The 15,712-nt window shown below is 35.5% G+C and overlaps 1 protein-coding gene across 13 annotated transcripts in view; it reads right to left on the bottom strand.

The window, feature by feature from the left end:
• ETV1 (ETS variant transcription factor 1) overlaps window positions 1-15,712 on the bottom strand; it is a 96,693-nt gene that overhangs the window by 17,290 nt on the left and 63,691 nt on the right. For 11 of the 13 annotated variants that reach the window (XM_033400104.2, XM_049714821.1, XM_033400085.2 and 8 more), the window contains one exon: window positions 1,355-1,423. The exons of 1 other annotated variant lie outside the window; for it this stretch is intronic. In XM_033400104.2, coding sequence (XP_033255995.1) covers window positions 1,355-1,423 — 69 coding nt within the window. One more of the 13 variants, XM_049714823.1, reaches the window with a different exon arrangement.

Below are 15,712 nucleotides of genomic sequence, written 5' to 3' on the forward strand. Positions count from 1 at the left end.
CTTAGAACACTGCCTAGCACATGGTAATACATGAGAGTTAGCAATTTATATTATTACTAACCAAAGCATAGAGCTTACGTAAACACTGGCAAACCTGGGATGTATAACGTATCGTTTCCTTTTCCATTTTCTTCCAAGTTTTGTTATTCAACGAGATGAGAGGGAAATCAGAGTGAATTACTGCCATGTACCTTGCATTATGACCCTGAGGAACTGAAACAGGTACGGTTTACCCCCTTACTTCTTTGCAGAAATATTTAGCTAGGTTAACTTTCTCATGTTTTCATCTTCAATAGCCAAGGCAGTTAAAAAAAACTTTCCTTTTTTGCTGTAACATAACTAAGTCCACAGGAAAAATGCAAAATAAATTGACAGCTTTTCACAATCATTTTCTCCCCCAAATATCCTTGACTGTGGGACCTTCATTTAATTGCTGTTATCTTTCATCACCAGGAAGAAATTTCCCATAGTTTAGTCACAGTTTTATTTCTCAAAAGTATTGGTCTCTGTGGTAGGTACATAATATTAAAAATAGCAACAATAATTATATTGCATTTGTGCAAAATTTTTGGCCTCATATTTTCTGGATTTACCATCTCATAATACTACCCTTTAAACATGGGGATTTACTTCTATTAATGTTATTTAAACAAAACAACCAATGCTGGACTCAACCTAGAAGGATGGATCTAAGTCATTCACTGAAGATACATAGTGTTGACATCAAGGACCATGCACATAATTCCGGAAATACTTTAAAGGGGAGTCTATCCAGATAAAATCATTTTCATTCATTACTTTGCAGGTATCATGCCCATTAGAACAAAACTTTCCCCCCACGGTTACCATAACACATCCACAACAGAAAACTCCTTTTCTAAGTCTCTTCTGTGAAAGTCCATTCTTAACAATTACTTGTCCCAAAATGTAAAATCTAGGATATTTAAAGGTGAATGTATTTAAATCAACGGTGCTTTATTTCAAAACAATGACTTAGGTCTCTAAAGCAAAACTGAAAATTCCTAAAAGATACACTTCAGTAGAAAGCAGTAAGGTAAGGTGATCTTCTAAAAGCACACGTTCCCTCTCAAAAGGATGTGGTTGCTGGCAAAAAAGAACAGAGAAGTCCACTTTTCAGCTGTTTATATGCACATGACTCATGTTAACAACCAAATATAAGAGATCATGACCTGAAAAATCTTCCTTTTACTTTAAAAAGAAAAGTTTTAAAATAATGGTTTAGTGGACATAAGTGATTTTTCCCCATGTAATATAATGATAATCTGACAGCATCCTTAGGATGTCCAATTATGTTGACAGGTATTTACAAGAATTTCAATAGTGGAAAACTTAACTTCTGTTCTGCTGGGATGAGCCAGGAAGCCTTCTTGCCTCATATAAATGGAGTGGCAGCTAGGCACTTCTGCAAGAGGAAACAACAGCGGTCAAAGATGTCTGGAGCTGAAAATGTGCTGTTATCAGTGGACAGAGTGCAGAAAGGAAAAGTAACAGAAACTGACACGAGTCTCTTGAGGGGAACTTGTCAACACATAGCTAACATTTCAGGCAGGGCCCACACAAGAAACTTAAGGATGAGAAGCATATCATGGTGGGTACTGATTCTCCTGAACAGGCAGGTGAATTCAAAGTTTTACCCACACCAACCTTCATAAAGTAAAGGTGGCTTTACCAGCAACCCTGCATAAATGTGACTGTGTCCTCAAACAGTGTCATGACTTAAAAAATATTTCAGGACATGTATGGAATAACTTTGTATACTCAATATCATCCAAAGCAAAGATCAATAAAAGACTCATTCATAGTTTACTTCATGAACACTGGCTAGAAATTATTATGAGAAGACGCAATTGTTATATCTCTTAAAATTACTCCAGCCTAGTAAGGTGACTGCTCTTTTTTCTTCAGATAGAAACAAGACTGGCTTTTCATTTTGTTAAGCCCACAGGTCAGATTCAAATCAGTGAGGCTATAAAAGAGAAATCCAACAACTTTTTAGCAAACACCATTGTTACCTTAAGAGTGAGGCCTTGCCTGCGTGACCAAGTTAACTCATCCCTGAGAAAATAAACTTGGTTAATGGTTAAACTTGAGTCATAGTGATGGTTGTGTATCTAATGTGTTTAGTAGCTTTAGATATGGGGAAAAGGAAAGATATATAGATTAAGAGACAAAAGATTAAAATTCAAGTCCTTCATTTACTACTAATAAAACTACATGACTTTAGATAAGCCATTTTGTGTCTAAGTTTATATAAAACAAAGGGTTGGGTGAGATGTTATCTGAGTCTGTTATCGTCCCTAGTTATTTAACTCTGAATATAGAAGTTCACTCACATAACCAGAGGTCTATTCATGGTGAAGAGAGTGTAGTTTCAACCTCAAGACCCTCTACTTGCAAGAGCCCTACTGAAATCCTATGCCTAATTTTGTATATGTCATTTCCTTTTCCTTTTCTTTCAGAGGGTTCCCCAAATTTTATAAGTTTTAGGTACCAAAAACCTGGGCCCAACCCTACATATAACATATATAGGTTCCACAGGAATATATACACATGTGATTAAGTTGATTCTATCTTCTGTATGTATTACTTAAGTTTTTTAAAAAACATGTACATAACTAAATGTATAAAATATATATGACAAGTGTGCTATTTAATATAAGAATATATCTTCCTTTCCACCACTTGTAGTAAGTACTTAACTTCTGAACAAGTAATAACATTTAAATGAATGGGAATCCAAAGGCCCTTATCTCTCTTTAACTATCCATCTATAGACTTTCATGCTGTAAGAGGTAATGAGCACTGTTTAGCCCAGATGTCATTCTTTCTTGGTCTGGAATGTTCCATTTTTAAAGTCTACCTGATGTTCTAAAATTTTTTCTAGTGATAAATATCAACCAAAATATGAGATATTATTTCACAGAAAAAAGCTTATCTTATGTGGTTTTAGTCAAAAATAGCTTAACGGCGATCCCTAATAGCAGTAATATTGAAAAGTATGTGGCAATCAATAGCTTACAAGCCGAAAATAGTGTAAAACTCATTTTCAAACACTTTATTACATTGTGCCTTCTTTATATAAAGTATTACGTAGTATATAATTCTGACCCTACAGGGTTAAACCGTGCTTTCTGATATCAGCGCTTACAATCGGGTTGCAGTGGAGTTGATCTTCTGGGTTAACAAATGATTAGCAATGCATTTTATCCCAACTCTTTAACCAATGGTACTTCAAATTAATTTTTCATGTTATTTTGATTTATTACCAAGGCGTAAGTTCCCTCAGGCAGCTGGGCCTGGAAAGGAGAGTGTTAATGACTCTGCCATCAGCTCCGCAGCTGCTTAGAGGCAAGCATTTTGTTGTACCAATGTTGACACCCTGCCACAAAATACTTTTACTGACTGCTGCCCAGCTGGAGTGTGGCTGTAAAAACAGCTGGCTGGCTCTGGAGGCAGCTAGGAAATGTATAGGTTAAACTCTATTATATATTTAGCGTGACTAAATGTAGTTTCCTCCCCAAAGGGGGAGAAAAAGCGGAAGAAAGAAAATGCAAGCGTTTCTGAGAAACCCACTATTCAAAGTTGAAGGGTCGGCTTATAAAAGTGCCCTAACATCATATGAAATAATCATAATCCTGGAAAGCTAGACATTTGACATCAAAGATAGGATTCGATGGATAATTTCACTAATACTCGTGTCTATTGAACTAGCTGATTTATTGGTTTCTGTTGTACTTACTCTGTAATATTATTCATAAATTCTACTTATTATTCTATGACATTTAAAGTATACTGATTTAAAATTCATCGTAAATTAATGACATAAAATATGGCTAATGCCGCAGCCTCCATTACGTTTCCAAAGGCTCAACTTGTGGCCTAAGTTCTAAACAAAAAAGCACTGAACAGCAATTTAGAAAAAAATGCATACATGAGAATATATTTGTGATTATGCCAGTTCTTAATACTATTGATTACACCCCAGAGCAAATAAAATTAACATCTAGCTCTTGAAATTGAGACACTTGGCCAGCATCGTTTAAGTCCAGTCTATCTTTAAAATCGGTGCCCTCTGTATGGTCCGGAGAAGCCTGAAAAAAATATGGCTAAGAGAAGTTTACTCCCCTAAAGTAACGAAAGTCATGTTATCCTAAAGCGATATCAGTTAATTTATGACCATCCGAGTTGGTCAGACTCTAATCAAATTGTAGAAACATTTCCAAAGTGATTATTCAATCAAATGACTAACATGGTTAATTAGGAGCCATAAACGTTGCTCTGAAGTTCATCAAAGTAATGACTTGCCCAGAAAAATTACTGCTAATTAAATTGCCTGCTGCTTTCATTTCTACCTTATCTAATAAAAAATCCAACCAATGAAGTTTGGCATTACATTTTAACTTTTGCTAAATGCTCAACTCAGATCCAAACTAGCTAAGTGGCGACTTCAAAGGGAAATGTTTTGTAGCAGGGAATGGAGGCATTTCATACGTATTCATTTATGTTTATCCATGAAATAAAACTTACATAATTCAGTGACAATAATAAGCTGCAGTTTATCCTGTTCACAAACGTTAAGATGAGAGCATATTTACACCGTCTTAATATGCATCCATGATTATAATCTTAGGATCATTAGTCAGCAGTGATTACAAACATTCACCTTGTCATCTAAGAGACCTGGTTTTGAATCTCAGTTCTGATATTTTATGGGAGTATAACATTTTGGTAGTTATTTAACACCTCTTAACTCTCAACCTCCACATCTGTAAAATGGGAATAACAGTGATTTCCTTCAAAGGGTTTTTGGAAGACCATATGGAGTAAGCCACGGGCAACATTCTGCCCACTTTCTGCTAACACCCAGGATTCAATATAAGGTACTTATTATTAACAGAATCTACTTTTAAGTGAACCTCACAAGTATTTAAACGGTGTGGATCACCGTACTTAAAACTAGAAATAATTACATATCAAAATTATTTTTGTAACTTAATTTGCTATTCTTAAATCATATATCTATTGAGATGGTTGACATTGCTTATTCGTGTACTTATTTCAGTAATATTCTTCATAAATCTATTAACCTATGATTTAAAATATATTGATTTTAAATTCATTATAAATTTATAAGGTTTAAGTGAGAAGCTCCATTATATTTTCAAAATATTTGGAGGTACCTCTTTTGAGCTTCTTTTTACAGTATTACTCCCTGATATTTGATGCTAAATGGCTTTAGTCTAAAAAGTTTTAAATTCAATCTGTAAATTGAATTATGTATATTTAATTTAGGGTAAAGGATTGTTTTTTATTATTTGGAAACTTATGGATCAAAGAGCTCTTCAGCATGACCTTAGGATGGGGCCAAATCAGCTTGCAGAAACTAAACTGCCTATAATTTGTCACAGATGAGTTCATGGTGATGAAAGCTGATCTAATATGCTGCAAAAATTCAAAGCAGCAAAGCACTGTTGTCATTTTAATGCGCTAGTCATAGTCACTGTGGCGGAAGTTAAGAAGAAGTAAACTAACACACTAAACTACCTGATTTGATTAGTCTTCACCTTTAGTAACGCAGTTAAAATTTCCTTTAAATTAAGATAAGCAAGTATGAAACTAAAAAGCTGTTTCTTGACTTGCATTTTAAAACTGTATTGGGAAACATAATACTGATTTGGGAAGCCTTACCAAAGGTCTGCCCACAAAGTGCAGTTCTGAAGTTGCTAGGCACTTTTCTGATTTGCATATGCGTTGCCCCATAGTACAGGATGAAGTTTCTTCTTCAGGTCATGGTTTGCCTAAAGTTTCTAGGAGCTATAACAGGCCGGATCAGAGAGAAACTATTTGCCACAGTTGTATGAGACATCCCTATGATTTGTTGAAATTCTTTGTTATCAAATAGTGTACGAAGCTGAAAACACTTCAGATTGTAAACTCTAAATAAGGGGGGAAAAGCACCTTTCTTTCATTTGATGCTTCTAGTTAAATTCCTGGAGAAACAATCAGTGTGATAACTTAATTAAGCATTCAAATCTCTGAGAGTAAATGAGAAATCCCAGTAAAATAGAAATAAGTTTGATGTTGTATTTTAATGTGATTTTGCTTTCATGTGAGTGTACACTGCAGAGATGGATTGATTACACACTTAACTAACTCCTTGAGGAGGTGATGTAACAAGATCAAGTCCACCTAAACTTGTTTATGGTATAATGATGATGGCGGAAATTAAAACTCCAGGGCCAAAATGTGTGTGTCAACATACATCTGAAATTAACAGGTACTTGGTGAAAAATGTGCTTGTGTGTGTGTGTGTGTGTGTGTGTATTTCAATGTAAACACAGGAGTTTAAACAAGTTTTCAAAGACATTTATTTATCATCTAAACAAATACTGAGCTGTACCAAGAACTAATGGCATCAATCTCATTCAAGAAAGAAGAGCATTATGACAGATCTTGCCTAAGTTTTGTCTTTCTTAAACTTAAGTTTTTTGTTTCTTCTCATTTCCTGGCAAATTCAGTTTAATGTTTAAAATCCAAAGGTTTTCCAGAGTGCATAAATAAATGAGCTTCATAAAGATGTATTTAAATGCACAGGTCTTCACATACATACTAGTGTAGCATCCTTGCACTCTGCATTTCTACTTGCCACATGAAGAGATTTCGTGTAACTAATCAAGAAAATATATTTTATAAAGTGTTCTCAAAAGGATGCTAACATGAGGATTTTTTTTTACACCCATACAAGCTATTTATAGAACAAACCTGAAAGTAATTAACTCTAAAAAATAAGGCCCAGTATTAATATGTCTGAATTCAAGTGTGAAGGCTTTAAGTCAAGTTTTATAAGATCTATCTGTTGTCAGTCACAAAAGCTCTATATAAATATAACAACTTAGTCACTGAAACATGTAAAGAAGGCAGAAAAGTTGGAGGTGGCTGAAATCTTAAGAGAGTGATGCATTTGGTATTACTTCATTCACACTTAGATGGGAGCTTTGTCATTAGGATTTTTAGTGAACTGTGAATATAAATAATGTAAAATCTGCAGAGATATTTCTTTTGCCACAGATCAGATGTACTGAATCTACTGTTGACAGACTTTGAGGACAGAAAGAGAACTATGTCAGTCTTTGTATGCCTAGAATAGTGCTTGCAAAACCTTAAAAAAGAAAAAAAAAAAGTAACACAGTTATCTGCGTTCAGATGCTTTTAAAACTTAAAGGCTATATAACCTAAAACAACAGCATAGAATTTTACCTAAGAAACCACAAACTTCTCTTGTAAGCATCTGGGTTTTTTGGCTTTTTTTTTTTGCAGGGGACAGTATCCTACACAAATAACCACCACATTCAAAGAGGATTAGCTTATTATGATCTAGTTGGCTCACAGTTTTACAAGCCTGTGGAGGTTTCAGTAAGTTGGAGTTGAAAATAAAGTTGCAATGATAGGAAACACAATTGCACAAAATAAGCACAATTTTAACTTTGACTACTTATTCGATATTATTGCACTCTGACAATTAACGGAAGTTTAAAAATATATATGAGAAAAGATGCCATTAGTTGCCAAAGCGGGCCACAAAAAAAATGCTGAAGTGGGGGAATTTTTCATGATGAGCTTCAATACTGAATTGTTCCCTTTCTGGAACCTACACAATTTGAAACAAATACATCATGAATTGCTTTGTCCTCTCACTCATTTTTCCTTGGATCACCTCAATATTCAGATGATTTAGTCTCCTTGCTTTAAACATGAATAACACTAGCAGTAAGTTCAGTACGACTGTTTCACTACGTCAGAAACAGCATAATTGTACACTATCTTGCTGGCTATGCACAATATGATTGTTTTTTGTTTTGTTTTGTTTTTTTGCGGTACACGGGCCTCTCACTGCCGTGGCCTCTCCCGCTGCGGAGCACAGGCTCCGGACGCGCAGGCTCAGCGGCCATGGCTCACGGGCCCAGCCGCTCCGCGGCATGTGGGATCTTCCCAGACCGGGGCACGAACCCGTGTGCCCTGCATCGGCAGGCGGACTCTCAACCACTGCGCCACCAGGGAAGCCCCAATATGATTGTTTTAACATAAGAATCTCTCTCTTATTTTGTCCTATCCTTTAGCACTGAAGTGTATTTATAAATATTATAATAGTGGCACCTCATTCAAAAACTAGCAACAGTCTGAGGAAATCTCTAGAAGTTAAGATAAAATCATATCAACAGAAACCCTTATTCTAATTGCCTAGACCCCAACACGATATTAGCAATTTTACAAACATAGTCGTATTTAATCCTCACAAAAACACAAAAGGTATAGGAATTATTTTCCCCTTTCCATGAATGAGGAAACTGAGGACAAAAGAGGTAACAAAACATGCTCAAAATGACATTAGTAGAAAATAGGTAACAGGTCCAGGATTCAGTATAATGTTTCCAGTGTCATACCAAGTGGGTGGTTTTATTTTTTAATGCTAAGAATAACAAAAACATGTGGATGAAAACAGTGAACTGTGAGGGCCCACACACTGCAAAGAAGGGTTAGCAGGATGGAATGTTCAAAGATACTTTTCTAAACTTAAGAGAATAGTAAATAAATCATAATGATATATGCGTGTCATTCTTTCAGTTTTGCCTTGCTTTGTTTTTCACATGTGTTTTTGAATAGCTATCTTTGTAAAATTTTCAAGACTGTATTAGAAGCAATTAAATAGAAAATTTACACACATGTACACACATGATAAAAACCACAATCTATTTAATCTGAAAAAAATTCCTTGCAAAGATTTCAATTAGGTTATGCCTATGTTAGGTAAAAATATTTTATGAAATAAAAAGTCTCCCTTTAAACTATTACATAGTTAAGTCACTTAAGTATAGAGATCCTTTAAGTGTAAAATATTCTATAACAATATTCTAAACCTAAAAATATATACTCAGACATATACTTGTAAAAAATAAATATTTATCTTCCCTCTCTTGTTCACGTTTATGAAACACACACACAGAGGGAGAAATCCAAATGCGCATCCTTAAACTGTCTCATTTAATTGCAAATCTTAGTTGCACATATGAAAACAGTTGTATGTTCATCTCACCCACTCGCAATAAGCAGTTCTGGGCCTAAGCATCCTGGTTGTTTTCTTTAAAAAGAAACTAAAAATCCTACACTAAAAAAGTACACCCCCCCCCTCCCCATTCTAATTCCCTTTTTTCATGCTAGTTCAACTCACAAGCAGATTATCCCTCCCTTCCCCCTTTCCTGCCTGTAAAATCCCAGTTAGACAAACACTGTGTGGCTGAAATGACATATTTGAATGGAATTCAGACCCACCAGTTCCTGTTTATGTTTCTGATTTGAGAATGTTGCCTTCTCATTCACTATACATTAGGAACACTGCAAGGCCATAAATAGTGTCAGGTTACATGCAGGCAGGACCAATGAGCATTAATCATTACTTCCAGTCAACCGGCAAAAGCAGCAGCTGATGGAACACTATACCCTTCAGCTCTGTATAAATGGACATTCCAGAGAGTAAAGAGTGTGTGTGTGTGTGTGTGTGTGTGTGTCCTTTCAGTCTCCATTTTATGAATGAAACTCCAGGCTCTATAGAGTCCATTCATGTAAGAGAAATGCTTACAGGGCTCTGCCCCTAGGGATCAATCAGTCATGGGTAAAACTGATATGATTGGTTTAAGACAGCCTTCAGCCTTCCATTACTGACTTAAAATACAGTCCCTGTCCATTTGACCTGTGTTAATGCATAAAGAGTAAATCCAGACCATAGTCTCAATTCTCAAATCAAATCACTAGCCAATGCCACTTACTGTAACTGTAGATTTAGAGCATACTGAAGTATTTCTTAGAAAAACTGATATAGTGGACCAAAGTACTGTTTGGGGAGATTTGCTATTTTAACCCAGAACTGAATGAGGAAAACTCATATGAGATCTGCTAAGCAATAAAAAGCAAAGTCAAATTGTGAGCTCTATTATAATAACAAAATCAATTAGGAAGGCATCACCGTCACTTTTCATAATTTAAGCACCTAAATATCCGAGATTAAGTGATCTACTAGTCCACAAATCACACACTGAGAAAAAGAAAATTATATTTGGATTCTAGAGAAACAGGTAAGATGTTAATTTTTTCTGAAGGATCAATAGCTCATTCCTTTAAATTCCCGAGTGATTCTCCACTTGAAATTTTTGGAGCAATGGTTTCAAAGTTAGGAGGGAAAAAAATCAGCTGCCATGTTTGAGGAGAAAATGTGGCCATAAGCAAATGATGCTTAGTAATGGAGTAGGGCCAAGGCTTGGCCTTTGGGAGTGTTAAATAGCAGGTACAAAAAGCCAAAGTTCATGGAACCATAATCATCACTGCGCTGGAAATTACTAAAGATGGTAATGCTTAAAAATATCCAGAGTTTTTAGGAGGGAAGAAAACTATTTATGAGCAATTATGGGAATGATTTGTAAAGAGTCAGTCCAATACCAAACACTGTTAAAACATATAATGGGTTTTATCAGCCATCTGTAACTTGGTCCTTGACTCCAGAGGGAAGAAAATACTTTTCTCTTCCAGTGACCTGAAGCCACATTGGGAAATGGTTGCAGTCAACAATCCCTGAATATATCTCTAACTGATTTCTCATAGGATCTTTGCTATGCCTACAGAAGAAGGAATGAGGAGAAACATGAAAAATACATGGTCTTTGGTTTTAAATGTGTGCAAGATTTTCTACTATGGCGTTATAATTTAATATTTATCTTCCAATTTCTAATATCTGGCTAATAAAATGATAGAGAATAAATCAAGTTACTACCATATTTAACTTTAAACTAAAATAAAACTAAAATTAAAATACTTGACACAGCCAGGAGGGGAGATGATAAGGAATCCTATAATCTATCATCCAGAGAAAACGTGGAACAGAGAAAGACCACTGAAGAGTCAACGTACATTCAGTTATTAATTCTTAAATAACATTCTCTGTTTTTGGCTTTAAAAAATTTCAGTATTCTTTTAGGAATTAGTTTTTAAGGTGGTTCAAAGATACGTAAGTAAAAGTGATGAAGTAAAGCTTAATATTTCTAAATGTTTTTATTTCATATTTTTAAAAATTAAAGTTATAATTATCAATCACGGGGCCTTCCATTTCAGAAATGAAGAAGCTAGTTTATGGCAAGCCTGGAAGTTCAAAATAAATATCAGTAGCCTTTACTTCTCTTCTCTCTGTTCCATCCAACTTTAATGAGCATTTTTCAACAGTTTCCTTTTGTCATCACTGCATTCCTTGTATTTCTTGAACAATATTTCTGGTTGTTTACTTATGTGTAACTCAATTGTTCAGAAGACATATAAGAACATTTATTATAAAATATACGAGGTTAGTTTCCCTAAAATATATATCCCCTCTTAAAAAGTAAATAATAAGAAATCATTAAAAAATAATATATCCTGATGACAGAATTTCTGAGCTGTTACTACAGGAGTAGTAGTAACAATCATAGTAGTAACAGTTTAGAAATAAACTACTGAGTACATCTTGCCTTCTGAATTTTGGTGTTTTGGGGGTTTTGTTTTTTTGTAATTTTGTGCAAGTTGAGCCAGTTGATTGGGGCCCTGACAAATCATCTCCAAACACATAAAGCACTATTTACTCATATTTCCATGTGGCTGCAGAAAACAAGTACGTTTTTCTTGCTCTATTATCTACTGATTTCATCCTATAACTTTAACCTTCAAACCATAGTCTAAATTCTGCAAGGGGAATCCAAAGCAATGCTCACTAAGAGCAGCATTAGGAATTACTTCACTATCTTCTCTGCTATTTAAGATGAGTACCCATCAACACAGCAAAACACAGAATAACATTGACAACATAAAAATCTTCTCTCGCCACTTCAGAAACGCAAAACTATTTAACTCTTACGACTACATTGCCAGCTTGGCCCTATGTCAGTACCAGATATATTTGTCAGCTCTCACAGATGAAAGTTAAACGTATTCCTAGTTTTAACATACTTAACATGAGCTAAGTATTGTGCACCTATTTTATCATTTCTCTGCCTACATATTATTTTTCTACATGCTAAGTACAGATAATTACTCTCCAAATTTGAAGGTTTGTCTATTGGCCTTCATCAAAGTCCTAAGGTGATGAAGTATATGGAAACTTGGAAAGGGTTGCTAGGATTTAAAAATGAAAGATATTTAAAAATGAAAGATTATTTTTCCAAATGTAAGCTTTCCTTATATGTTCTTTTGTTTGTTTTGTTTTTTAATTTTTTGGCCATGCCACACAGTATGTGGGATCTTAGTTCCCCAACCAGGGATCGAACCCTTGCCCTCTGCAGTGGAAGCGTGGAGTTCCAACCACTGGACGGCCAGGGAAGTCCCGTATCTGTTTTAGATACCGCAGTCCTTCATAAGCTTTCTGCTGAAAAATAGATTCAGCTGACAAAAGTTTGAAAATGACTCTTATAGTTAAATTTTAAGCCATCAAGCTATCAAGTGTTTTAACAAAGAGTGAAGTCCAATAAGAAAGAAGGCTCAGACACACTCAAAGTTTATATAATCAATCAAAGAATTTTCGAGCTGGCTAGGCCATCGATTTGATACGTTTCCTTCTAATAATTGTTCAGCTTTTTCCAGAAGAACTATTAGGAAAAGTTACTTCTCTGACAATCTCAATGTTTGATAATGTTTATGGTGCATTTTTAAAAAGGAAATAGAACACATTTTAATCTGAAATACCATTTGAAGTTTTATATTTTCCTACCTTACAACAGTGAGCACCTAACAGAATAAAATCTGGGGACTGTCTAATGTGAAATAAATACCCCCAAATTAGGAAAAGCACACCTTAAGTTTCAATGCAAATGCTTTCTTCGCCCTGGGTCACATAGAGCTTTTAAAAGACATAGGCAGGGCTTCCCTGGTGGCACAGCGGTGGAGAGTCCGCCTGCCGATGCAGGGGCTCGTGCCCCGGTTCGGGAAGATCCCACGTGCCGCGGAGCGGCTGGGTCTGTGAGCCATGGCCGCTGAGCCTGCGCGTCCAGAGCCTGTGCTCCGCAGCGGGAGGGGCCACAACAGTGAGAGGCCCGCGTACCGAAAAGACATAGGCAAATACTCATTCTAAGAATTAGAGAAAAGGGTAAATAATATATCTAACAAATTGTAGATTAAAGTACTTTATTTTGGACAATTATATAGAAAGATAGGCTGTGGACTGTGCACTAAACTAAGAATAAGAAAACCTTGGTTCTGGTTTTGGCTGTTTCTCAAAACACCTGTGTAACTGATGGTAAGTTCACTTGAATGAGCCTCGGACATTTTATCTGTATAATAGGGCGTAAAGAAGGAAGGTGGATTAGGTGATACCCCAGAGCTTTCATGAGTTTAAAGGTTTATGATTCTATGAAACAGCTATTTGTGTCAATTTCCCAATTGAAAATAATGCTAACATTTACTACCACATAAATGCGACATGCCTCCAAACTGAAAGAAGGCCTCATCAGTACCAGGACTCATGGCCCTAAAAAACACAATTAAAAAATACAGAAACTTTTTCTTCAGGAAACATGACGTCAGCTTTCTCCCTTACCCTCTACAACTACTTCCTCCTCTCCCGAAGCTCCAACCACACGCTTTCCCCCTTTTTCTTACTTCAGAAACCTTATTCTGTCCCTGAAAGTTCTCTTTCCCCTCTTCCTTCCCAGCTCCTAGCTTAAACTGCTCCACCACAGGGCTGGGAAGTATCTTTTAAACTAATTAAAGTAATAGAATAGGCGCTGAGTGTTAAAAACACCTTATTAATGTATCACCCCTTCCAATCAACTCCTAGGTTAAGATTTTTAAGACACCCCAAAATGCAAAGGAACGTAATAGCATTAAATGATGGTACTGCAAGAACAGTACAGGGATGAACCTGAAACCCACCAAGTAGCATATTCATTCTCCTCCCTCTCTAAGGCAGTCCTGGAAACAAACGAATAGAAAGTCAGGTTTGCAATGAATGAGACTGTGTCATCTTTAACTTAGCATTCTTTTCACTTATATGACTGATGTGATTAATTTGGACACTTTTTTTCTTCAATTCTAAATTGGTTGATACTTTAAAATATAATACGTACTCTGTCTGAATAGAAAAGCAGTACGTAAGCACTGTTGAAAGACAAAGCACTTTACAGACAAAATAAATATTGCCTATAACAGCACCACGCATGTATAACCACAGTATTTATGTCCCGAGTCTTATTTTGCCTAAGTCGGGCTTTCCACTTATAATTTTTTTTACTCAATAGTCTCATTTCACTAAATATTTTTTAAAACCTGACTTCTAATGGCTGCATAGTATTTCTGTTATTGGCAGCCATAACTTACATTACCATTCAATTACTCTGTAATATTCCTCCCCCGCCAAACATTCATCCTGCAACTCCCCTTCCTTAAGATAATTTTTTGAGAGTGAAAATACCTACTAATCAAAGCACATGAACATTGTGTGCTGATATTTTCTTGAGTCAAACTTTAGTTTCATGTGCCCACCACCCTCCTAAAAATACTACCCGAAGCTATCCAAAACAAAAACAAAAACAAAAGACGAATCAACGAACACATACAATTCTAATCAAATATGTTGTTGTGAGTATCTAAAATATTTACCTCACTGGGCATTTTGAATCTGCAAAACCTCATATGCAAGCATGAAAATGGGAAAATAACCACGATTTTATGAAAATGGAGCATTGCATCCACATGAAGTGCACAATGCTTGTTCAACGCTTTTTACGTAGTCACTTGGCCATAGGGGCAAAAGAGAGGAATCAGGTTGGATTCAAGACAAACCAACCAACCAACAAAAAACCTGTGTCCTGCTTTATGCAGCACTATTAGGCTAAAGAAGCAGAGGAGGAAAACAACAATAATAGATGCAATTGGACTGCTGAGAACTTAATATCATATAATCATGATTACACTGTACTGGTTCACCAAATTGGCCCTAAATATCAATTTTTTTTATCTCCTCAGTGTCTTCTGATCCAAGATTTGTCCCTTTTCCTGAATAAAATTTCTACTCTACTAACATAATATTTTGCAATTTTTTAGCTTAAATACTCAGCAGTTGAAATTGCATTCCTGTAATTATAATTATAACTAATAGACCTTCCATTTCCCATATCATAATTAATGTCAGGCTTTATTAGAGCATAATCATGCTACCTTTTCACTTACAAAGCTTCTTTTATTTTCACAACATTTATGCTATATTGAATTAAGCAATAACGAGTTCTAGAGGCCTTCTTAAAGGACAACCTTTGGATCACAGATGCTGAGTAAATGGACTATGAAACGTTTTTGCATTGTCTTTAAATCACATTAAGTATTTTCTAATGTGCTACTTGTTCAACATCAATAAGTGAACAAAGAACTTAATGATTCAGTGATAAATACATTAGATTTCCTAAAAAGTTATTTAATATTCTGTCAGCAAGGATGAAAGAACTAATGACAACAAAACAAAACATCTGGAGATCGTACTTGTTGACGGCAATGTATGACGTATACAGATGCGTCAACTTAATTGCAGCAATTTGGTGGCCAGTAAAACATATTTTGAAACACACAGGTTAATTTTTCATCTGCCCTGGTTACACAGTAACTACAGTTCTTTAGACCACATCCATCCAGA

This window comes from Orcinus orca, chromosome 9 (genome assembly GCF_937001465.1).
Source record: "Orcinus orca chromosome 9, mOrcOrc1.1, whole genome shotgun sequence".
In the NCBI taxonomy this organism is placed as follows: domain Eukaryota; kingdom Metazoa; phylum Chordata; class Mammalia; order Artiodactyla; family Delphinidae; genus Orcinus; species Orcinus orca.